The sequence below is a fragment of the Rana temporaria genome, chromosome 6 (assembly GCF_905171775.1).
Source record: "Rana temporaria chromosome 6, aRanTem1.1, whole genome shotgun sequence".
NCBI lineage: Eukaryota > Metazoa > Chordata > Amphibia > Anura > Ranidae > Rana > Rana temporaria.
Genome location: NC_053494.1, coordinates 94,626,561 through 94,652,973, shown reverse-complemented (window position 1 = coordinate 94,652,973; position 26,413 = coordinate 94,626,561). Strand labels below are relative to the sequence as shown.

Below are 26,413 nucleotides of genomic sequence, written 5' to 3'. Positions count from 1 at the left end.
AAAGTCTTCTGAGGAGGTGAGGAGAGGATTGATTTTTCTGTGTGATAAAAATCAAAAGACTATTGTTTTTCTGCTGTATGACCAGCACTGTCTACCCAGCAGTAGGCTGTGCTAGACTCCATCGATAGGTTCCTGTGTGGAAGATAGACGCCCCAAGTGACCAGGGTTTATTTTAGGTTTGATTTTGTTTATGCTGTTTGGATGCTTGCACTTGTTTCCAGCAAGATCGAAGAATAAACCAAAATCTTTGTTTTTAACCGTCTTCGACTGCCTGTCTGTATAAATTCAGTGTGTGGTGAACCCATCCAAGGGGTCACACACCCCGCTACCGAGCTAACCCCTTACAGTACCTATAGCTAAGCCGATAATAAAGCTTATCTCTAGGTACTGTAAATATCTCCTAGACGTGCGCCGTTTAGAAAATATTTACTAAATATGCAGCTAATGCCGTTCCTTCAGAATCCTACACCATATATGACAGCTCCCCCATGCATGCACGGGAGTGAGGTCCTCATGGAAGGAAGACGAGTGAAGATGGATGTGGCCTCTGGCGATGACATTACATGCGGGCTTAGTTTTCAGGTAAGATTCACATAATGTGCTAGTATGCGATGCATTCTAGCACATTATGGGGGAGATTTACTTAAAGGGGTTGTAAAGCTTCCCGTTTTTTTGTTTACCTTATCTTTTCCGACAGGAAAACCACTTTTTTTTTTTTCAGCAGGAAAACAGCTGAAATTTGTCTTGCATACACACGGTCACTCAAATCTTGGGTGAAATTCCGTATGTCAAGAACGCAGTGATGTACAACACGTACGACAACCCGAGATCAATGAAGTTCAATAGGTAGTTCCGGTCATCTGCTTAATTCCGAGCATGCACGTTTTTTGCGCGTCGTAATTGCATACAGATGAACGTGATTTGTGATAGAATTTTTCCCTGTCATGAAAATTGAGATCCTGCTCTCAATCTTTTCTTGGCAGGAAAACTGACAGAAAAAGTGTGATAGAGCATACACACGATTGGTTTTCCTGACAAAAACCTCACATCACACTTTTCCTGTCAGGAAAACCGATCGTGTGTACGAGGCATCAAGGTGAATAAACATCCAATGCTTACAAGCCCGCCAGCCCCCCTGTCTATTGGCATTATTTTATTTGTTGGATACTCTTGGTGAACTTCTCTGCTATTGGATATTTGTACACAAGGCCTAGTCTACTATAAGACAGCGAGATCCGTTTTCTCTTTTGCTATCTTTTGAACCTTGAACTTGTCCTGATGAAGCCTAGCAGTGAAACGTGTTGAGGCACAAGGACTCACTGTACAATTTGTATCATTTTTATGATTTAAAAAAACAATTGGAATGCTCTGTCTATATCATGTATTTTTCTCAATAAATTTTGTTATTTTTTCAATTTCTCCTTGTTTTCTATGCCTCTAAAGTCCGGCCTATGGTTACTCTTTGAGTACCCTTTTTTCTTGTCCCCCCTTAAACTTCCGGATGTGGCGATGTGAGTGCTTCCTCCTCTATTTTCATTATATTGCTCTGGTCACAGTGTGTTCGAAAAAAATTAAAAATAATTCTAATGTACTGTGACCTGTCAGTGTCACTAATCACTTCCACACCAGTTCTACAATGACAATGTACTGCACTGCTGACTGTATGAATTTAAATTTCTTAATTTTCCAAAAATGTTAACTACTTTTTAAAACGGGGTTTGGGGGTATTTCATGGCCTCAAGAAATTAGATAGTACATCCAGGATTGATACATTTTCTCTCCCTCTCCGAAACATAATGTCTCAGAGGTGTTGTTTTGGATTTAGGTCAGGTGAGTGTGGGGGCCATTCAATGGTATCAATTTCTTCATCCTCCAGGAACTGGCTGCATCAATGAAGGGTCTGACAATGGGTCCAAGGATTTCATCCTGATACCTAATGGCAGTCAGAGTGCCATTGTGTAGCCTGTAGCCTGTCCCTCCATGGATATGCCTCCCCAGACCATCACTGACCCACCACCAAACCGGTCATGCTGAACGATGATACAGACAGCATAAAGTTCTCTGTGGCTTCTCCAGACCCTTTCACGTCTGTCACATATGCTCAGGGTGAACCTGCTCTCATCTGTGAAAAGCATGGGGCACCAGTGGCGGACCTGACAATTCTGGTGTTCAATGTAAAAAAAAAAGCCAATGGAGCTCCACAGTGTCCGGCAGTGAGCACAGAGCACACTAGAGGAAGTCTGTTTCTGATTGTTTGGTCAGAGACATTCACACCAGTGGCCTGCTGGAGGTCATTTTGTAGGGTTCTGGCAGTGCTCATCCTGTTCCTCCTTGCACAAAGGAGCAAATACTGGTCCTGCTGATGGGTTAAGGACCTTCTATGGCTCTGTCCAGCTCTCATATAGTAACTGCCTGTCTCCTGGAATCTCCTCCATGCTCTTGAGACTGTGCTGGGAGGCACGGCAAACCCTCTGGCAATGACACGTATTGATGTGCCATCCTTAAGGAGTTGGACTGCCTGTGCAACCTTTATAGGGTCCAAGTATCGCCTCGTGCTAGCAGTAGTGACACTGACCCTAGCCAAATGCAAAACTAGTGAAAAACACTCAGAAAAGATGAGTAGGGAAAAAAATGTCGGACCCCTCTACCTGAAAAACCATTCCTGTTTTGGAGGTTGTCTCATTTTTGCCCATCTAGTGCACCTGTTGTTAATTACAATGATTCCAACCCCTCTGCTACTTAAATGACCAGATCAATATCCCAGGAGTTCTGATTCAAAAGTGTTCCTTTCGTTTTTTTTGAGCAGTGTGTATATGAATCTCATAGCCTGTGGATTCTATAACTTTCACACAGACTAAATAATATACATTTTTTTTTTTTTTTTTTTTTTTAATATATATATATTTTCCTCGCAGAAACCGATCCTCTCAAAGATGTCATGAACAACAAGAAAATAAAAATTCACCAGATATCTGACTTCAAAGGGATGGCAGGTAATTCCTGCATGAATGAGTGTGTTGCTGGACTATCTGATCTATACAGCTAAAACTGCTACTATAATGATGTGTTTAAAGACAACATGGGAAAGGAAAGCAGCATGTTTCCTCCGCATGGGTAATCAACTTGTTCTATTTTGCTGTTATCAATTAATACTTTCTAAAATATAACTTTACCTTTATTTTTTAGCTTGTCCAAGGATATGTCGGTATGTTTTAAAGGTCATGGTGCAAGCAATCCAGCTGTTTTGGGTACTAATGAACATTGATCCGCCATCTTATATCCTACTTCAGGTAAAGGTGATATCACATTTAAAAGATATGAAAATGTTGGGGGGGGGGGGGGGGCAGAAAGGGCTTGCATAGTCTTCACTCTTGACAAGTGCCTATGACAGGTCCAGGGGCTCACATCCCCCCCCCCCCCCCACACAGCACCAGAAGATTACCACTGCAGGGGTATATAGGGGGGCAGAGGACTAAAGATTTAAATGAAGAGAGTACCCACCAGCACAAGGGACACTTCTCATTTAGGACCGTCCTTTGTGCTGGATTAAAAAAACTAAACTTTAATGCAACTCTCTATTCATCAATAGATCAATTTGTTATTTAATATTGCAATAACCCCTAACCGCAGAAACAGGACAGCTGTTCAGGTGTGCCCCATGCAAAGGCGTTGAAGAGGAACATTCTGCGTTAGACTAGAGAAAACAGACGAGTGACCTAATTTTTTTTTTTTTTTTTTTTTTTAAATCAGTTAGAATGCTGGTAAAATGTCTCCCATATATGTCTTTTATTGGCTTGTGTTTGGCTGTTTGCATGGCGTTTGAATTAAATGTTTGATGCTTTCTATGGACAATTGATTATTAGACGCCAGCAAGCTGAATCGAGTACTTGGATATGCCCACGTAATATACAGTTCGGGTCTTTTTTAAATTAAATGCCACCCTCATACCCCTCAACATGTATGTTTTGAAGAACTTTTTTGCTGGTCATGTGATGTGCTGGGTCTTCTTCTACACCACTTAGTGGTCCTCGATGCAGATAGTGGTGCTGTTGTTAGGACTAATGCTAGCCATACACCTGTTGAAAAATCATTTGAACAGGTTTTCAAAAAACAAACACACGGTCGTGAGAGCCAAACGATTTTGCCATCATGTAATGACCGAACTTTCATAGATAAATCGTTCAACGGACATAAATGAATCTGTTTTTCGTTCGTTTTGTCACATACATATGCCTAGTGCAGACTGTTCGGGCGAGAAACACATTAAGCTTTGAATTTATCTTCCATTCAGCTGAAGTTTTTCAAACTTTTCCTTCGATTTTTCGGCTCTAAAACGTCCCAACCAATTTTAAATTCGTGCCCATTAACTGGACGATAAAAAAACGACCTGTCCAAATGACGGATAACGTTTTTTTATTGTATGGCCACCATAACACTAACAGCACCACTCTCTGTATCATTCTGTTCTGTCCAACACCAAGAGAAGAGTGAAGCAGAAAAATGACCCTGTGACCCTGTGTTTCACATGACTGGCCAGAAGACATCAGAAACAGGGAGGTATTGAAATAAGGGCTGCAAGCGGGAGGGGGGTTTACAGAGTTGGACTCTCATTTGTTTATTGGAATTTTAATATCTTCTATATTGTGTGATTTCTTTTTTTTTTTCATTTGTATATAAGACCTCATGCACACTGGACGTTTTTACAGCTGCTGTTTTTGGGCTTCAAGCTTTTTTTTTTTTTGCAGCCAATAAACTCCCCAGCATGTTATTCTATGTGTCCATGCACACACAGGCCGTTATCAGCAGTTTTTGGTAGGGGCGATTTCTGGTATGAAAAAAATCCAGAATTGGTGGCTTTTGAGAGGAGTTTTTCAGCTGTAAAAACACTTTGCATTTATGAGCGTTTTCAAGCCATAAGCTTTTGTGGGACTATCATTTTGCTAAAAAACACTGAAAAACGCTACTGCAAAAACACTGAAAAACTCATTCTAACGCTACTGTCATTTTTATAACGCCCAGTGTGCATGAGGCCTTATAGGTAGAGTCTCATGGTATATCTATATAATTTTTTTTTTTTTTTTAAGTTAGAATCCACCAGGTTTACCTAGCATTGCAGTTACATGGGTCTTCTGCTGTCTTAGAAGATGCAAGCTAATAATTGACTGGCACAATTATGGGTATACAATCATGAGTCTGACGCACAAACCTGGGCATCCAATCCTGCTTATTGCAAAATGGTATGTTTCCTAACCTATTTTGAATCTAGGACAAATGTTTGCCCTAAAAAATTATGTTGAATCAATACACACACACACACACACACACACACACACACACACACACACACACACACACACACACACACACGTTTAACCACTTGACCTCTGAATGATTTATTCCCCTTCATGGCCGGGCTATTTTCTGCGATACGGCACTGCATTACTTTTACTGACAGTTGCGTGATCGACATTGTACCCAAAACAAATTTTAGGTTATTTTTTCCCCTCATATAGAGCTTACTTTTGGTGATATTTGATCACCACTGCATTTTTTTATTTTTTATCTATGAAAATAGACCACCAATTTTGAAAAAAACAAACATATTTTTTACATTCTGATATTGCGGCTAACAATCGGACACTAACTGACACATTTTTGATACTTTGCGGAAACCAGTGACACGAATACAGTGATGAGTGCTACAAATATGCACTGTCGCTGTACTGACAGTGCTTTGAAAGAGTATTCACACCCCTTGACATTTTCTGGATTTTGTCATGTTACAACCAAAAACTTAAATGTAATTTATTGGGATTTTATGTGATAGACCAACACAAGTGGAAGGAAAATGATAAATGGGTTTCCAAATTTTTCACAAATATGTAAGATTGTGGCGTGCATTTGTTTTCAGCCCCCCTGAGTCAATAATAGTCAGCACATAAAGCGCACCATGCATTGCAAGACGGGCCCCCGCACGTCCGCGCCTGCGCATTTGTGTGAACCTCAGAACATCAGTTGCACTATAGCTGGTACTTCCCTGACAGGTATGGCATATGCATGTACTGAATACACTGCTCTTAACCACTTCTCATCCTTAAGGTTCGTACACATGGTCGGACAAATGCAAAAAGTTCCGGATTTTGAAGTTGGTTGGGCAAAAGTCCGACCGTGTGTACGGGGCTTTAGACTGTTTATACTGGGATCATGGTTGGGGCTACAACCATGATCTCTGTATCTTTTTTTTTTTTTTAGCTATTTAATGTAAAAGTGATCTGGGTGGCTATAAAGCTGCTGTATTACTTTTCCAGGTGGTGTAGAACCACCTTTAACTGCAATTACAGCGGCAGGTATTTTTGGGGATGTCTATACTAGTTTTGCCCATTCTTTGCAAAATAGCTCAAGCTCTGTCAGATTGGATAGAGAATGTCTGTTAACAGCAATTTTCAAGTGCCACAGATTCTCAATTGGATTTAGGTCTGGACTTTGACTGGGCCATTTTAACACATAGTTACATAGTAAGTCAGGTTGAAAAAAGACACAAGTCCATCTAGTTCAACCAAAAAATAATTCAATCCCATATACACAATCCTTCACCCACAGTTGATCCAGAGGAAAGCGAAAAACCCAAGCAAAGCATGTTCCAATTTGCTACAGCAGGGCAAAAAATTCCTTCCCGATCCTCAGAGAGGCAATCGGATTTTCCCAAGATCATCTTTACCTATAAATGTTAGTACCCAGTTATACCCATGAATATGATTTGATCTAAACCATTCCATTGCAGCTCTGGCAGTATGTTTAGGGTTGTTGTCCTGCTGGAAGTCGAACCTTTGCCCCAGTCTCAAGTCTTTTGCAGACTCTTATTAGGTTTTCTTTTAAGATTGCCCTGTATTTAGCTCCATCCATCTTCCCATCAACTCTGACCAGCTTCCCTGTCCCTGCTGAAGAAAAGCATCCCCACAACATGCTGTCATCACCATGTTTCACGGTGGGGATGGTGTGTTCAGGGTGATGTGCAGTGTTAGTTTTCCACACCCACACATAGTGTTTTGCTTTTAGGCCAAAAAGTTATCTTTTAGTCTCGTCTGACCAGAACACCTTCCATATGTTTGGTGTCCCCCACATGGCTTCTAGCAAACTGCACACAGGACTTCTTATGGCTTTCTTTCAACAATGGCTTTCTTCTTGCCACTCTTCCATAAAGGCCAGATTTGTAAAGTGCACAACTAATAGTTGTCCTGTGGACACATTCCCCCACCTGAGCTGTGGATCTCTGCAGCTTCTCCAGAGTTACCATGGGCCTCTTGGCTGCTTCTCTGATTTATGCTGTACTTGCCCGGTCTGTCCGTTTAGGTGGACGGCCATGTCTTGGTAGGTTTGCAGTTGTGCCATACTCTTTACATTTTCGGATGATGGATTGAACAGTGCTCCGTGAGATGATCAAAGCTTGGGATATTTTTTATAACCTAACCCTGCTTTAAACTTCTCCTCAACTTTATTCATGACCTGTCTGGTGTGTTCCTAGGCCTTCACTAAGGTTCTCTAACAAACCTCTGAGGGCTTCACAGTACAGCTGTATTTATACTGAGAATAAATTACACATAGGCTCATGTGTAAGGTAAGGTCTACAGGATTGGAAATATCAGTCTGTAAATGGATAGAAAACTGGCTGAAAGACAGAATTCAGAGAGTCGTGGTAAATGATTCTTACTCTGAATGGTCGAAGGTTTTCAGTGCTGGGACCCTTACTTTTTAATATCTTTATAAATTATATTGGGTCTGAGATCAAAAGTAACATTTCTGTCTTTGCAGATGACACCAAGCTATGCAGTGAAATAACGTCCTTACAGGATGTCGCTAATTTACAAGCCGACCTCAATGCTCTGTCTAATTGGGCGACTAAGTGGCAGATAAGGTTTAATGTTGATAAATGTAAAGTTATGCACTTGGGGGCTAAGAATATGCATGTGTCATACATACTAGGGGGAGTACACCTGGGGAGATCCGTAGTGGAAAAGGATCTGGGGGTTTTGGTAGAGCATAAGCTCAATTATGGCATGCAATGCCAAGCTGCGGTTTCCAAAGCGAGCAAAGTCCTTTCTTGTATTAAGAGAGTTATGGATTCCAGAGAGAGATATCATTTTGCCCCTGTACAAATCATTAGTAAGATCTCATCTGGAATATGCAGTTCAGTTTTGGGCTCCAGTTCTCAAAAAGGATTTTGGGGAACTGGAGAATGTGCAGAGAAGGGCAACCAAACTGATAAGAGGCATGGAGGAGCTCAGCTATGAGGAAAGATTAGAGGAACTGAATTTATTCACTCTGGAGAATAAGGGGGAATATGATCATTATGTACAAATATACAAGAGGTCCATATAGTGAACATGGTGTTAAGTTATTCACTTTACGGTCGACAAGGGGGCACTCTATACATCTAGAGGAAAAGAGATTTCATCTCCAAATACGGAAAGGTTTCTTCACAGTAAGAGCTGTGAAAATGTGGAACAGACTCCCTCCAGAGGTGGTTCTGGCCAGATCAGTAGATTGCTTTAAGAAAGGCCTGGATACTTTCCTAAATGTACATAATATAACTGAGTACTAAGATTTGTAGGTAAAGTTGATCCGGGGAAAATCCGATTGCCTCTCGAGGGATCAGGAAGGAATTTTTTTCCCCTGCTGTAGCAAATTGAATCATGCTCTGCTGGGGTTTTTTGCCTTCCTCTGGATCAACTGTGGGTATGGAGTTGGATGTGTGGGATTGTACTATGTTTTTTATTTTGTTTATTTTTATTTTTTTGTGGTTGAACTGGATGGACTTGTGTCTTTTTTTCAACCTGACTAACTATGTAACTAACTAACTATGTAACTATATAGGTGGACTTTAGTTGCTAATTAGGTGACTTCTGAAGGCAATTGGTTCTACCAGTTTTTAGTTAGGGTTATCCGAGTAAAGGTGGCTGAATACAAATGTGCAATCAAAGGGTTAAAGGTGTGCTTAGCCAGTGTTTTTATGTACACTGTGTGCTGCTTTCACTAGGGGTAAAGGTCGATTCTTGTCACTGCTTTGCAGGAACACAGGACCAATCCCTGCCCCCAGTCATCACTGAGATATGCCTTGTTTACACAGGCATAGCTCAGTTCTCTGTGTCTTCCTGACAACCGGCGGGTGCTGGAGGACATTGAGTGCCCAGCACCCGCAAATTGGCTGCTGCTAATTATCTGTGAATTATTGCAGCAAAAGCGACACATGCCACCTTCAGGCGGAATTCTGGCTATATATATATTTCTGTGAGCTGTATTGTTTGTTTTACATACATATGTCTTTGAACTGTTTAATTTATGCTTTTTATCCTATGTGTACAAATGAGCATTACTGTCTTTTACAGAATTTTATATTTACCATATTTTAAAATATTTTTGTTTTCAATTCTATATAAGCGAGCTTTTTTTTAAATAAATAAACAAGCTATGTACAATAGCACTATGCATTCCCTGAGCTGTTAAATTAGAACTCAAGCTAAAACTTGGCTTACGATGCAATTAAGAATGATCGGAATTTCCGACAAGAACTTTTGCTGTCGGAAAAATTGAGAACAAGCTCTCAAATTTTTCTTGTCGGAAATTCCAACTGCAAATGTCCGATGGAGCCTACACACGGTCGGAATATCCGACCAAAAGCTCACATCGAACATTTCTTGTCGGAAATTCCGACCGTGTGTACGCGGCATTAGGGGTATTGGAATAAGCTGTAACACTTGCTTCTACAGGCTTCCACCACACTGTGCGAGCCATCCCTCAAAGCCTCTTCTCTTTGGTGCTCTGGCCAGAAGTTGCACTGTGTCATCTGCATTGTACATAATGACCCTCTCATATCCAAGAGTGCTAGAGAGAAAAAGAGTGCCAGAAATATGCTGGAGTAAGGGATAAGGCATACAATGCAGCTTATGGACCCATTTACACTTGCAAATGAGGCTGTGTGTGATTATATGTGGGAACCCCAGTAGGGTTCCCCACCGATTAGCTGTGCGGAACAGTCACAATGAAAGCAATAGGTGTCTGACAGCTCCTGCAGCTAATCGAGGCCAATTTGCAAGTGTGAATAGGGCATATTTCTTTACTCCTAGACCTAATGAGCACTTAAAGCGGTGGTTCACCCTCCATAGCAACATTTGAGCATTAAATTAGGCATAGTAGCGCGAGCTACAGTATGCCTGTCTTGATTTTTTTCGCCCGGTACTCACAGTGCAATCCTCTATAGAAGATTCCGACTCCCCGCGGGGAATGGGCGTTCCTATCCAGACGGAGGATGATTGACGGCCGGCTCTAGCATGTCACGCTCCCCGAAGACAGCCGGAGTAGGTCTCAGCTCTTCACGCCAAGCCTATTTCGGCTATTTCCGGAGAAGCGTGACGTGCCAGAGCCGGCCGTCAATCATCCTCCGTCTGGATAGGAACGCCCATTCCCCGCGGGGAGTCGGTATCTTCAATGTTCGATTGCACTGTGAGTACCGGGCTATAAAAATCAAGACAGGCATACTGTAGCTCACGCTACTATGCCTAATTTTATGCTAGAAGGAAAAAAAAAATTTTTTTTTGTTTATAGGGTGAACCCCCGCTTTAACCATTGGTTATTGGATAATAAAATTATCAAATACAAAGATATATCCTATATTTTTGGGCCCCATGGGCGAGGCCCCACTGCAAGGGATTTTTTTATTTTTTTTATAAATTCCAGTTTTTAGAATTTAAGTCTATTTTTGCTGTATCCCTTTTTCTGTTACAGGTATGAGAAAGTGTTTGGCAAGCTTTCAGATTACAACTTCTGCGTGACAAATGCAATGAAAGATGATTTAATGCTTAACTGGAAGATAAAGTAAGGCTGCAGAACAGGCTATTTAAAATAAAATTATCAAATACAAAGATATATCCTATATTTTTCCTATACACTGTATATTACAAACTGATTTCTTTCGTGTCCATTGGGGGACACAGGAAATCAATCACTTTTGGTTATCCTGACACCTACAGAAAGATTAAACACTGGCAAACGAAAAAGAAAAAACTGCCTGGAAGTGACCTTCAGGCTCTGGATTGTCTAAATGACTCTTTCCAGACCCTGTTCTGGTAACACTTTAGCTGCGGAGCAATTTTCAGGTCCAGAACTATTTGCATTGCTTCGGTGCTTGCCCTGTCTCTGTAGACTTACTCCGTGATTAGGCTGAGCACCAATAGCTACCTCATTCACTTTGATTACTGGATGCTGTTTAAATGTATGCTTTCCATCAGTTCCTACAATGGAAGGGTTTAATGCTGAGAGACTGAGCCCAGAGGTCATCCACTGGGTTCAGGGCTTCACACTCTCCCCGATGTTGGTTCTGTATTGCAAAGACCAATGTGGAATTATTTTCATCATTCTGTTTACAAGTTTTTAGGTTCTACAAGGTTGATTTTTCTGCCTCTGTGGTTTTGGTCTAAAAAGCTCTGCAAGCTTCTATTTCCCTTGTATTGCCCTCTTGTCTTGGTCTTTTACTCCTTGGGCTGATTCACTTGTGGTGTTTAGGTGTGCTTATTACCAGTAAAGTTGTGTCCCTAAGTGTACAATAATCAAAATAAGATTTTTGTATTCACCGTAAAATCAGTTTTGTGCAGTTCGATGAGAAGCTCGGCTTCATCCCACATATACCATCATGTCCTCTGAGTACAGAAATCCTATTAGTGTATCAGAATGTTTATACTAAAATAGTAAAACTGTATTGTATTTATGTAACATGCAAATCTTTGTTTTGGGAGATTCACATTTTTTCCACCAATACCAACAAGAAATTTAAGTTTGTTTATCCATGCTATTTTGAAGACAAGTGATACAAATTATATGCTTAAAATATATATTTATTAACTAAAAATACAGTGCAAATTATAATCAGGTATATTTTGTGATAATACAAATACCTGGATATACTTCTACATATTAAAGATAGATGATGAGACAGATAATATTACAGTTCTCTTATTCATTTCAAGCTCTTGTTCCAAGATACCACATTTCAATTCTTGAATGATAACTAAAATGTACTTGTGAATCGTTTTCCGTGGCTCCACTGACTTGTGTAAACAATTTTGTTTACCTTAACACTATGATGTGATGCTTTCTCAAAACAAACAGACCTTCTTAGGCCTCATTCACGCGGACGGACCGTTCAGGTCCGCCTGTCAGTTTTGACGGCGGACCTAAACAGCCGCTCCATGCATCCCTATGGAGCGTCGGATGTCAGCGGAGACATGTCCGCTGACATCCGACCCGATCCGCTAAAAACAGACGTATGGGAACACGTCCCCATTTGTCCATATCGGATCGGGTAAGATCTGATGAAAACGGACATGCTGTCCGTTTTCATCAGATCACTCCATAGGAGTGAGCAGAGAGGAGCTTGTCATCCGTCGGCTCAGCGGAGATCTGTGGACAGATCTCCCACTGAGCTGGCGGGAGCAGGCGGACTCCGTAGCGACGGAGTCCGCCTCGTGTGAATGCTGCCTTACGCTCTTAAACTTTAATTGTGCACAGACAAAATGTCATATTGTGCAAAGCTTTATAAACAATCAAGACTTATGTTAATTTTAGAATGAATCAATTTCTAAACGTATATAACAATAAAACCATTGTACAGACTTTTAGCTTTAATAAAGACAGACAAAACTGTGTATGTCTCTTAATATTTGGAATATAATTATTTCATACTGCAGTTAAAAATAATACAACTCCAGTTTGCTTTTATATATATATATATATATATATATATATTATAATTTATTTATACATGGTTTTAGTAATGTATATGCAAAAACAATTCAATTACCAAAAAGGTATACATGAAAGGATTAATACTTTACCCTGGCTTAGGAGTTCTGTTTTTTTGAGAGGCTTCAATTATCCCACCGGACTCTTTCCAACATTCCTACATCTTTGCGTTTCAGGATCTCCTCGCATTCCAGAATCCTTATAGCATCCTTTCTGCCCAGGGATAGCGAGGTATTGACAGCTCCCGAGACATCTTCCCTTCAGCTCCTGTCCCTTTTTTCTCTGCTTTGAGTAACATCTTTTTATTCCATCCCAAAAGTGGGTGTGTGTCTCATTACTATGTAATTCAGGGGTGGCCAACCAGTGGCCCGCGGAGCCCTTTGATGTGGCCCACGACCTCCTGCTCTGGAATGGCGGGTTGGCAAGCCCAGATTGCAGGTTGCCGACCTGCCATACCACAGCATCAGTGTTGTGAATGAAGCTGGTGGTAGAGGAAGAAAGTGGCTGCGGAGCAGAGCCCCATAAGCCGATGCTTCCTCTACAGCACTAGCTTTTGACACAGGCAGAGTCTATGGCAAAGTTCAGCTAACCCGCAGGATAGACACAGATGCACTATGCTGCACCCACAGTGTGGGTAAACCACAGCACATCAGTATGTATGCAGTCTTAGGCCCTTTTACACGACCAGCCCGACCCAAATGGGACCCTCAGTTCACCTCTATGGAGTGACAGATGTCTGTTTACGCCCACCTACCTCCAGTCTGAAAAACAGAAGGTAATTCATCCCCTTCCATCAGGGTGGATCAGAGAGCCTGTAGAGTAGCCGTGACCTGTCATCTGCCCACTCCACTCATTGTGGCCCGCGACTGGTTACCAAGTTGCTTAAGTGGCCCTCACTCTTCAAAAGGTTGGGCACCCCTGATGTAATTGATGATGTCATGTGACGATGGAGTTATATGTTGCCATAACAACCAAGTTCAGCATCCATCTTGAATAATTATAATTTTCACCTCTAGGGGCAGTGTTGGATAAGAAATAACTTCTAATGTTATTGTCATTGATGCCTAATATAATTTATGACACCCTTTGACCTTCGGCTTAGTGAAATACCATTAATTGTGTAATGATTGACATCGCGTGTCAACTTTCCTAGCCAACCTGGCTCTAACTTATAATATATGGTTAGGGAAAGTTTTTACCCCACACAATTAGATAAGGGTTTTTAAATTCCTAGAAACTCCGACCACCGGAGTTCAATTCTGTGCCTCATTTCAACACAGCTAGGATCTCACATTTGCAACCCTTATTATGATAATCTATATGTAGTAAACAGGTTTAAATAATGTTAACTAATGCAGATACACTATGTAAATGATGGTAACAAAGATGAATCCGCCCTTTCTGTGTTCCCACCACTGCGCTTATGAACAAATAGTGATAATCAAATTGGCAAAAGAGTGAAGCAGCTACCGTACTTTAAAAAAAATCAAACTGTGAAAATTAAAAAACATATTCTAAAATTAGTGTAATAAAATATAAGCAGCGCTGTAAACAATGTAAGAGGAAATATCAGTTTTCACAGGTATTGAAATATAATGCTAATGTCCAAAAACCTCACCATGTGACAAAAGTGAATGTGCACAAATTCCCAAAAATATATATAAATGTGTTTTAAATATTAATTAAATATAAGTCCATATATCACATAAAGTAGGTTTGTGAAAAAATAATGATAATGGCTTCCAATCTTCCACCACACCCGATGTCAGTGAATCCTCTCCCGTCAGATGCAAAACTCACCAACTCAAATTGCCAACCACTCTCGCGTTCGGCGTGTAAACGTGTACAAAAAGACCTCACTGGTAGGTATAGCAGATAATCCCAGTTCCAACCATTTCACTGCCAGAAAGCTCCGCATGTAAATAAAAGAAGTGCTCAAAATGGCGTGATATCGTAAAATCTGTTTAATAACACACTTAAATCTTCAAATAAAGCACTCTCACATGAATCTCAAAAAATAGAGCAATACACTGCACAGCAAACACTCGTTCAGAGATTAACCGAAAACCGAGTGGTTGCCGCACAGCCACGCCGCGACATGTTTCGTCATAAAAGACTTAGTCATGGGATTCTTTTATTTACATGCAGAGCTTTCTGGCAGTAAATTGGTTGGAACTGGGATTATCTGCTATACCTACCAGTGAGGTCTTTTTGTACACGTTTACAAGCTGAACATGAGAGTCTAAGGCAATTTGAGTCGGTGAGTTTTGCATCTGACAGGAGAGGATTCACTGACACCGGGTGTGGTGGAAGATTGGAAGCTATTTTCATTTTTTCACAAACCTACTTGATGTGATATATGGCTTATATTTTTGGGAATTTGTGCATATATTCACTTTTGTCACATGGTGATGTTTATGGACATTAGCATTATTTTTGAATACCTGTGAAATCAGGTGGTATTGCACTGCTATTAGAATCATCATTTTGGGATGTTATCACTTGGCACACGTTACTGTTTTATGCTGCTTCTGTAGTTTTAATTATTCAATGCAAATTTACTTATTTATTTGTTTACTGTACGTAAAAAAAAAAAACTGCCTTTCACATCCACTTTTTTTTTATTTTTTATTATTTTTAATTGTTCATTGGTAATGTTTTATTGCAGAGCTATTACACTTCATGATAAACCTGCTTCAATATTCAAAGAGACTCCAGTTGAGCTGCAGCATCAATTATTTATGAAGCTTGCCAAAGACTATGCTCCATTCAGATCTCAGTAAGTTTGGTAAAGAGAACCGATGTACAAATTTTATAAAGTTATGCTTTAGTTTACTAATAAGAACTGCATTGATTATATCTGCTGAAAACAGTAGACTTACTATTCTTTACAAACTATAATTAAAGGGTAACTCCTACTTTTGTGGAAAAAAAAATGCAGCAAATAAAAAATATATAGCATATATGTACAATTGCCATTTTGTAATCTACAGCTGCTGAAAAATGTTGTGCAGTATGGCAGCCTGGAAGCATACTGTACACCAACCAGAAATGTAATTTGATGCTTGTGTGATTGGCTCTCTAATTTTCGCAGACGTCTACACTTAGGCCCCTTTCAGACTGGGGCGGGAGCCGCGGTGGCGGTATAACGGCGCTAAAAATAGCGGCGCTATACCGCCGGGATTGCTGCAGGAATGAGCCGCTAGCGGTGCGGTATTAACCCCCGCTAGCGGCCGATAAAGGGTTAATATCGCCCGCAATGCGCCTCTATAGAGGCGCATTGCGGGCGGTATGGCCGCGGTTTCCCATTGTTTTCAATGGGAAGGAGCGGTATACATGCTGCTCCTCTCACCGCTCCAAAGATGCTGCTAACGGGAGATTTTTTTTGTCTCCCGCCAGCGCATCGCCTCAGTGTGAAAGCCCTCAGGCTTTCACATTGAGTCTGCAGTAAAGGAGTTTTTCAGGCGGGATAGCAGCGCTATTTTTAGCGCTATACAGTCTGAAAAACTCCTCAATGTGAAAGGGGCCCAAGTCAAAATTTAGGCACCCCCTGCAATAGGAAATGACATTTTTTGCAAGATGCAAATAGAACACTGAGAGTGTGCCATTCGATTATATTGAACCAGTCTCTCTATTCAGAATCGGTATCTAAAGGACATATTGAAAAACACACAGCAAACTTTTAGAACAACAAATGGTAGGAATTTGCTGCTAAATATGTTAAAATCCCTGCAATGCTCATTGATCACATTGGTTCACATTTTTCTCAAAAAAGTGAAGTTACTCTTTAAACAGGGAAGTGACTCTTGTCTGCAATAAATGTGAGTTGTTTAAATTTGGCACTCAGTACCTCAATATTGAAATAAACATGTGACATAGAAAATCTTTTGAAGAAATAGAGAGAACACAAAACTTTATTCTAATTTGTGTATCTGTTGTAGTAACTACTTACCATATCTGAGTTTCTAGTCTTTCCAGAAAAAAGCTGAATTACAGTATGTGCTATCTCATTTGCTTTCATGTCCATTGAGGTAGGGACACAGGTAGTCTTGCACTGTTGGGTTATATTGCAGCCTATAAGAGGATTGGACACTGAGGGGGAAAAATAAATAAATACATGTAGGTCAGCTCAGGCTAACCCTCCTGCTTGCCTCAGTTTTGTCCTAGAACGATAGAAGTCTACCCTTTTCTACTAGCTATTTTTTTTTACCTTCAATTAAGATCTCAAGAGCACTCTGGTCTTTCGTTATGGACACTGGTGACATCCTTATAGGATGTTCCTACCTTAAATATTTATTAGCCTTGTATTAATTTAGTTAAGATTTTGTTAAAAAGTGGGCTGCCTCCTCTGTGGATTAAACCGTATCCTGTCCTAATACAATGTCTACCATCTTAGTAGAATAGGAGTTGCACATATTTTTTTTTTCTTTTTTTTTTACAACTCCACAAACAAGAGATTTGAGGCCTATTCTGGAATTCTGTTCTCCCTGATAGGTCCTGCATTGCAACCTCTCTACTTTGGCTGTTTAGTGGGGATCTGATCACTATAGCAGTTGATCCCTTGGTCATGGAGGGTTTAGAACTAATTTCTATAGCCTTGAGCTACAGTGCTGATGGGTTGCTGGAGGTCTCCCACCTCATTTTCTACATGAGTTTCATTTCAGTTAACATGGCTAAAGTGTTGGGCTGTGGAGTCTGCATGTAAAAAGCACTTACCGTATATACTCGAGTATAAGCCAAGTTTTTAAGCTTATGCTCGAGTCACCTCTTGTGTCTGATTGGTCGTAGGTCCCCTGGACCCCAAACTTGGCACACATGTAGCCCCACTCTTCCACTACAAGTGTGCAAAGATTGTTGTCCGAGGGACCCACGGCCGGGGAGCACCGATTTTTCAAAGCCGGGCACCCCTTCCATAGACTCCCATGTTAACCGGTAATATCTCTGGTGACTTTGGGGACCTGGTACCAGCCGGTCGTAGGTCCCCTGGACCCAGAACTTGGCACACATGTAGCCCCATTTCTCCTCTACAATTGTGCAAAGCTTGTTGTCTGGGGAATCTACGGCTGGGGAGAACCATTATTATTATTATTATTATTATTATTATTATTATTTTTTTATTTTTTCAAACTCCCATGTTAAACGTCAGTCTAGTCATGGGCATAGTGAGACATGGACACAGCGAGGCATGGACACAGTGAGGCATGCACATGGACACAGTAAGGCAAAGTGAGGCACAGCGAGGCATGCAGATGGACACCCTAGGCTTATACTCGAGTCAATACGTTTTCCCATTTTTTTTTTTTTTTTGTGGTAAAATTGGGTGCTTCGGCTTACATTCGGGTCGGCTTATACTCGAGTATATACACAGTACTCTGCATGATCTTCAAGTGCCGGTGCCTTTTCAGATCTGCCCTGAATGCCCCATCAAAGATGCCAGTGTTGGCAAGAGTACTTATCTAGGAAGACTCACCCCTTAACGAAGGATAAGAAAAAGTCCTCAAACGCCAGAATCAAATTTATTACCCAGTCTGCAGGCAAACCTTTGGCTTCCGAGTCCCCCAATCTGTCAGTTGCCTTCAGCATGAAGATATGCTCCAATTTTCCAAGGTCGGGGACATCTGTTGAGCTTTGCAGAGTCTTTAGAGACTGCATTTCAGGTGTGTGTGTGTGGTAGTTTCCGGGACTACAAGGTAGCATTTCTCCTCTGTTCATTTATTCCAACCTGCCTGTATCCCTGCTCAGGTTATCAGATCACCATACAGCACTTGCCATACAGCCCTTGCCCCAAACCAAAATGGGACATCTACCTCCTCTTTAATCTCAGTCTTCAATCATGCACAGAATATTCATATGGAATCTACTAGGTCTGTCCCTTTTTAACTACATCATTACTGGGCACAATCACCCTCCTTCCTTCCCAGGCCAATTTTCAGCTCTTTCAATGACAATTGCGCGGTCATGAAACGCTGTACCCAATTTAAATTTTTATAATTTTGTTGGCACAAATAGAGCTTTCTTTTGGTGATATTCATTCACGATGGAAATTTGGGGAAAAAAATATATATATATTTTCTTATTTCTATTTTAAAAGAAATCGAATTTTGGCATAAATTTAAACCAAAATGTATTCTGCTACATATTTTTGGTTAAAAAAATCCCATATATAATGTATGTATAATAATTGGTTTGTGTGATCACGGACATATGTACGCAAATGATCATGTACAGATGTGTGCAGATGATCATTGGGACATATGATTTTACTGTTACATATGTGGGGGACAGGTGTGTGGATATGTGTTTTGGGGACGTGTGTTTTACATTGTGTGTTACTAGACTGGTGATTAGTGTGTAAAAAGCTGTAAAAAACAGCTCATACACACTGGTCACCAGCCGGCTGCATCGATCACACAGTGAGGAGAGCCGATCACCTAGCAACCGGCTCTCTATTTACATCATATGATGGCTGTGATTGGACACAGCTGTCGTGTGATCAGGCGGGCCAATCACAGAGCCCTCCTGCCAATCGGAGATGCGATGTGTCCTGGTGACGCGAGCGCATCGGGATCGCGCCGCTGTGCGGGCACGTGCGTTCCCCCCCCCCTCCTTCTGAGGGACGTTGCTGAACGTCCACTCGGGAGAGAGCGCCTACCCGGCTGTATATATGCAGTGGCCGGGTGGGAAGTGGCTAAACAAAGAGACTTTCTAGCCTCTGTGGACCTCATTTATCAAGTGCATTAGCGATTCCTATGGTTTGCAATGGATCTTCTTGACTTCTGGTTGGTGGCACTGCAATTTGGTTTGCGAAGTCCCACCTCTCTGTGTATATGATTGTGTTCTAATTACTGCTTTGCCCCAAAACTCAAGACATGCTTGGAGTAAGAGGATTTATCCTGGACTGGCCTGCAGTTTGTTTGCTAGTGTTCAGTTGTCCTGTAAGCAGCAGTATAACTCAACAGTAGAAGACTTTCTTTGTTCCTCCATGGAATCCAAGAAAATAATTTTACAGAGAATACAAAAATCCTATTTTTTTTCCCCCTCATTTAAAAAATAATATATGTTTTTTTACATACAGAGTAGAATATGACAAGTCACAAGTTGAAAAATCTGCATTCACAGAATTCGACAGAGAGAGCAACATTGTTAAGTACAACGCTGAAAGACCTGCACTGCTAATCAGTAGCACAAGCTGGACAGGTATTCTGGTATTTTAATTCTATTCCGAACCAAATGTAGCAGATAGTTTAAAGCTAGTTATCTACTTACAAAACGTACATAATTTTGCTTTTACAGTATTGTACTGATAGACTGAAGGGGGCTATTTATAAATGTCTGCATACAGGACTCACACATTTTTTTAAATTTAATTTGAAAAATGTGTGACCTTTGTTAAAACCTGTATAAATAGACCTCCTAAAGCCGGCCATTTGGTTTGGTTTGAATCTCAACCAGTTCAGCAGAGAAAGTCTGAGATTCAAACCAAGTATGGGCAGGCTGATTATACCCAAGTGGATCAATCAATTGACTTGGGCACAACCAGCATGTCGGATTTTTCATGTGATTGTTGCCAGCGGCTATAGCCTCTAGCAATAATCATTGTGCGTTCTCCTGGCCAGGACGGCGCGCTCCAGGGCCACGGGAGGGATTCCCCATTAACACTGACTGTGTTGATGGGGGAATTGATTGACTTTTCTTTCCTAGAATGAATGATAATCGTGGCAAAACTGCACTGCGTTTTAGGTGCCATTGAAAATGGCACCTGCATTTTGCAATTGTAGTGTGTTTTGGGATTTCTGCTACAATGCCAAAACGCCCAGATGATAATAAGAGCTTAATGAGTATGGCTCATGAAGTGAGCCCCTGATGTGCTTCCTCTAGGCCTACGCACATTTCCTTGGGGTTGGAGTCAGCCTCACTTTTTTCTGATAAAATCTAGAAGCGCCTTTACTTTGGGACACAGACTTTCTCTGCTGTGGCTGGGCAGGCTTTGATGGAAAATGCCACCTTTGCATGTCCACACCACTCAGATTTTTCTCTGAGAACCACAAATTCTCTACAACTCTGCAAAAATCTATGAAAGCGAGAACAGAGGCAGTTCACAAGGAAACTTTTTTCAAAAAAGCATCATAGAAATGTGAATTGCACATTTTTTGTTTTTTTATGGTTTCTAACCTCATTTAAGTAATATATATATAATATTTTTTGCAGAGGATGAAGACTTCAGTGTTTTACTGAGAGCACTACAAGGTATGTTGTTGTCTTTTTATATTATGTTTCTATATACATATTCAGCACTATGTATACTTCTTAGTCATTAAAGGAAACCTCTCCTAAGAGAAACATGAACACTGCACACTTAGCCTAGTGTGTCAGCTACGTTTAGTAGCTATAGTGTTATGGATTGGGTCGGGAAGCCGGCTAGTGGCATCCTTAACAATGGATGAGTCTTCAGCTGTCAGAGGGGTTCCCTGCAATTATTTTCAACACCCCTAGTACCATGGAGGAGCTCGCTCATTTCCCCCACCTCACTCTTCCCACACTATTTTTGGCCTGCATGCTCGGATAAGGGTCTAGTATGGATTTTAGGGGGGTACCCCACGCCATTTTAAAAAAAAAAAAATTATGTGGGATTCCCTTTAACAACCAGCTATTCACTGGTTGTTAAGGACGCCGGCGGCCTTCCTTGGCCTTCATAATTCTGTTTGTTCACTGAGGTTCTCTAAAAAACCTCTGAGGGCCTCACATAACAGCTTTATTTATACTAAGATTAAATTGCACACAGGCGAGCTCTATTTACTAATTAAATAAATTCTGAAGGCAATTGTTTCCACTAGATTATAGTTGGGGATATCACAGTAAAGGGGCCTGAATACAAATGCGCACACAACACTTTTTTCACGTATTTATTTGTAAAAATAAAAAAATATTAATCGTTTCCTTCCACTCCACAATTATGTGCCACTTTGTGTTGGTCCATCACATAAAATCTCAATAAAATAAATTTACTTTTTTGGTTGTACTATGACAACATGTGGAAAATCTCAAGGAGTATGAATACCTTTTCAAGGCGCTGTACATAAAATTGACCTCAATGTATAAAATAAGTGTTTGAGATGCATTGTGGAATGCTTGAGCAATTAACCACATCCACTGAACTTTTAAATTACTATGCACTTTCACATACAGTACACCCATCACATATTTGTAAATATTATGTTGTATCTTTTCATGTGACAACACTGAAGAAATTACACTTTTCTCCAATGTAGTGAGTGTACAGCTTGTATAACAGTGTAAATTTGACTCAAGACACTAAATCGCTGGCTACCAAAGTGAGTACAGTGTTACCAACCAATTAGATTGAAAGTTACTGACAAGACACCTTAAATTTACTGGCACAGCCAAGATTTTACTGGCTTATCCAAAAGTTACAAAATTACAGTTTTAAGTGCAAATTTCAGTAGATCTTGCAGCAAAGAACATGTTTTGTGTTTTATTTTCAATATGATAACTAAGTAGCTCAGGAACAGGGGGCAAGAAATTAGACTTTCACAGTAATGCTGTAGCTCAGATCACCGAAGTGACAGGTCCCCTCCTAAGTCACAGTGACATTCTCCCTACACGCCAGGTGGTCCCTTCAACCCACTCTAGTCCAAACAGCACTGACAGTTCCTCTCTCGGCTTGCCTTGCTTCTGTCCTGCAGAACCACACATAGGTTCCAGCCGCTCACCTCCTTGCACCATGACATCACACAATGCGCTCAAGCACACCCTTTGCCAGTTCTCCCCCTCCCACCAGTGACACAGACATATTTTTTACTGGCAACCTTTTCCTGTTACTAGCAGGAGAAAGGTGTCCACTTTTACTTGCTGCCAGTAAAATTACTGACAGTTGGCAACACTGGTACACCCCTAAGTGAAAATTTCTAAATTGGGCCCAAAGTGTCAATATTTTAGCTTCACGGGTTGACACTGGAGTCCTCTTCCACTCCTCAATGATGACATCACGGACCTGGTGGATGTTAGAGACCGTGTGCTCCTCCACCTTTCGTTTGAAAATGCCCCACAGATGCTCAACAGGGTTTAGGTCTGGAGACATGCTTGGACAGTCCATCACCTTTACTCTCAGTAAGGGAGGGGATCATGCTGTGCTTCAGTATGTCACAGTACATGTTTGTTCCCTCAGTGAACTGTAGCTCCCCAGTGCTGGCAGCACTTATGCAGCACCAGACCATGACACTACCACGCTTGACTGTATTCAAGACACACTTGCCTTTGTACTCTTCACCTGGTTGCCACCACACACGCTTAAGTAATCCATATCTGGGCTTTCTTGTGCATCATCTTTAGAAGAGGCTTCCTTCTGGGACAACAGCCATGCAGACAAATGTGATGCTGTGTGCGGCCTATGATCTGAGCACTGACAGGCTAAGCCCCCCCCCCCCCCCCACCCCTTCAACCTATGCAGCAATGCTGGCAACACTCATACGTCTATTTCCCAAAGACCACCTCTGCATATGACGCTAAGCACGTGCACTCAACTTCTTTGGTCAACCATGGAGAGACCTGTTCTTTGCACATTGGAACGTAGTAACGACACAAAGAAAGCATTGATCCATTGTTGCTTGTTCACGATTTAATTGCATTTGCGCTTTTGGACTCATTGGACTGTACATATTATCGTTGACAGTTGCTCTGATTGCAGTCCTTTGGATACAAACTTTATACGCTTTGCACTAAGGAGTTTATTTATATTTATTTCATTGTCACTTTTCACATTGTTATTGTGGAAACTGCACAATTTTAGTTTGCAGATTTTGCACACAGTACCGTGGAGTTTGCTGCTTGAGTACACAGCTCATTTATTGTGTGTTGCACTTTATATGATTGCACTAGTTGTGTACACTTATTATTTATGCACATAGCACTTTATATGTCTGGATGTTTGCTTTCCAGTTTATGATTATCTCATCTGGTATGCACTTTCATTTATTCTAAATTATTTTCCAATTTTTTAACTTTAGTTTAGTGGCACTGTATTCTCTTGGGAACAGCGCAGCACCACCCCCCTTTTTTACTTTATTACCTATGGGTGTGGTCTGACCCTTTATCGGTGTTTGCAGCAGTTCCATTGTTGCAATCCTTCACTCACACTAGGTAGCGCAGGAATAATTCTTAACCTCATTACTGTTACAATATTATTCAATACAAGAGGGATCAGAGCGCTCTGCTTATCAGAGATATAAAAAAAAAAAAAGCAACTGTTCTGTATTTGTGAACATACAGTAGAATATCAAAGACACAACTTTACGCAAAATAACACTTCCTTAACCTTTAAACTCCAAAAGGGAGAAGGAGTGTGTATAAAAAAAAACATGAAGGCACTGAAAGCAGGAGTATGAGTAGACATGAGTTGGTCTATTTCTGTTCATCAGTTGGAGAAAGTGTGATTTAGTGCTATAAAACAATATAATCCATAAAGATCCAAATGGTTGACTATTTTTGGTAGATGCTGTATACTGGTGCATTTAACTGTTTACCTGGAGTTCTTCTTTCATATCTGCTTTTTCATCTAAAGCTTTGCTTGTTGCTTTGTTCATCCATAATAACTCTTCTGCTTTTAATGTTTTTGTGTGTTTCTTTTGTTAGACTATGATGAGTTCATCAGCAATGAAAGCACTCTTCCTCCCCTTGTTTGCGTTATTACAGGTAATAGTTACTTTTGAAGTGAACATGAAGTAAAAAATAAGTACCTAACCTATTCTAGCAACCATACCACAAAATATCTATGTGCCTGACTGAAATGTCCAGGTTCCCTGAATCCTTGGACATTCTGATATGAACATATCAACCCAGCTTGCTGGGCCCTTCCTATTCCTGCTTCCTAAGACTATGTCGGCCATTGAGGTTGCCTATTACAGGGATGGGGTAATGTTTGTTTGTTTTTTTGATAGAGTAAGGGAGTATTGTAACCCCTGTCAGTGTTTGTTGTGGTTTTTTTTTTCCATCTGTATCTCTTTGGGGAGATTTCCCTCAACTTCCTGTCCCATACCCAAAACAGTAAATGGGAGGAAATCCCTCCAAAATGAGGGAAACCCTGGTTCCCACTAGAACTAGTGTCCCCATTGGTATTTCTTTCAGTGATGATGGTAAACAGGACAAATCGAGAGGGTGAATCTCTCTAATGGGGGCGCAGACTGCAATAAAAACCTGATGCGTTCTAATTCCTCTCCGCTCTATCCAAAACTAAACGTTTTGCCATTAGGTACACTTTTAATGTTTTAAGCTTGCATGGCATTTTAGGGATTGAGTTTAGATCTATGTCAAGAGATCCTATATATAAATGAGAGTTGTTAGGCATGGAGGAATGGTGTTACTGCCCACTGGCACAGTAGCCTCCCATGGTGCACATAAGCACTGTTACCTCTACAATTAAGCCCCAACTGAGTGAAACATGTTATAGAGGGTTTTTTTGTTGACTAAGAGGAGCTCACTATATGCCAGTGGAGTGTAAGGATGGGCACCGCTTCATTGTAGACCTCAATATGAATAGGAAAATAGATATGAATCGGCTTCTAATGGATCAGACATAAAAAGCAGACTGTGCCTGGTTCACACCCTTGCGGCTTTAAAAATCATGTTACTTGGCATGATTTTAAAGCCGCCGATCAGTGCAATTTCATGTGCAGCTTGCTGACATCTGCGTGACTTCATTTAAATAGATGTCAATGCAAGGTGCACAAAAATAGCGGAGGAACCTTTTTCAAAGTGGCTGCGACACACCGTTCTATTGCTTCAAATGGGATGCGACTTGTCATTCGAATTTGAACTGTCAAGTCCAATGACAAGTCACACTGGTGTGAAGCAGGGCTAAATGTTGCTTCCAATAGCTTATTCTTGCAATAAATTTTACTTCATCCAGTGAATCAGGGATTGATTTACTAATACTGAAGAGTGCAATATCTGGTGCAGCTTTGCATAGAAACCAATCTACTTCCAGGTTTTTATTTTTTATTTTTTGTCAAAACTCAAATTGAATAAGCTGAAAATAGAAACGGCTACCATGCAAAGCTGCACCAGATTTTGCACTCCTGTTTTAGCAAATCGACCCCATTGGTTGAAGTGCACATGCAGTAAAAGAGTCAAAAAGAAGGAATATTAACAAGAAACCTTCAACCTGCACACCCTGGATCAACCCAAGAAAAATTAATTAAATAATAAAAGGTGTAAAAAAAAACATAGAGCAGCTCGTAGTAAGGCTCGAACAGTGTAAATCATAAAAGGAAAATGGTAGTTTTCATACCGCGTTCTCAACCAAAAACATCTAATTTAAACCAAACCATACATTGAACATAAACAATTGTAAATAAATTGGATATATATGTATAATGTCCATACACCGCCATAAGATGTCTCCAATAAAGTGAAAGTGATATCTTCTTTAAAAGTCCATACAATAAGATGTGAAATCAAAGTGCCTTCTTCCACCAGCTCGTAGGCAAACATCCTACTCACCAAACATGACACCCATCACAGGTAGGCCCATAAAGATTCACACCCACCGGGCAACTGTATGGTATATCACATATGTCAAGAAGAAAAAAAGCTTCTCATAGTGCAG

The 26,413-nt window shown here is 40.7% G+C and overlaps 1 protein-coding gene across 4 annotated transcripts in view; it reads left to right on the top strand.

The window, feature by feature from the left end:
* Positions 1-26,413, top strand: part of ALG1 (ALG1 chitobiosyldiphosphodolichol beta-mannosyltransferase) — a 65,449-nt gene that overhangs the window by 9,143 nt on the left and 29,893 nt on the right. For 2 of the 4 annotated variants that reach the window (XM_040356994.1, XM_040356993.1), the window contains exons 2-9: positions 2,916-2,993; positions 3,187-3,290; positions 5,089-5,237; positions 10,780-10,869; positions 15,461-15,571; positions 19,868-19,989; positions 21,001-21,039; positions 24,442-24,501. In XM_040356994.1, coding sequence (XP_040212928.1) covers positions 2,916-2,993; positions 3,187-3,290; positions 5,089-5,237; positions 10,780-10,869; positions 15,461-15,571; positions 19,868-19,989; positions 21,001-21,039; positions 24,442-24,501 — 753 coding nt within the window. Of the gene's footprint in view, positions 1-2,915; positions 2,994-3,186; positions 3,291-5,088; positions 5,238-10,779; positions 10,870-15,460; positions 15,572-19,867; positions 19,990-21,000; positions 21,040-24,441; positions 24,502-26,413 lie in introns of those variants that run through there. The other 2 variants (XM_040356995.1, XM_040356996.1) reach the window with 2 other exon arrangements.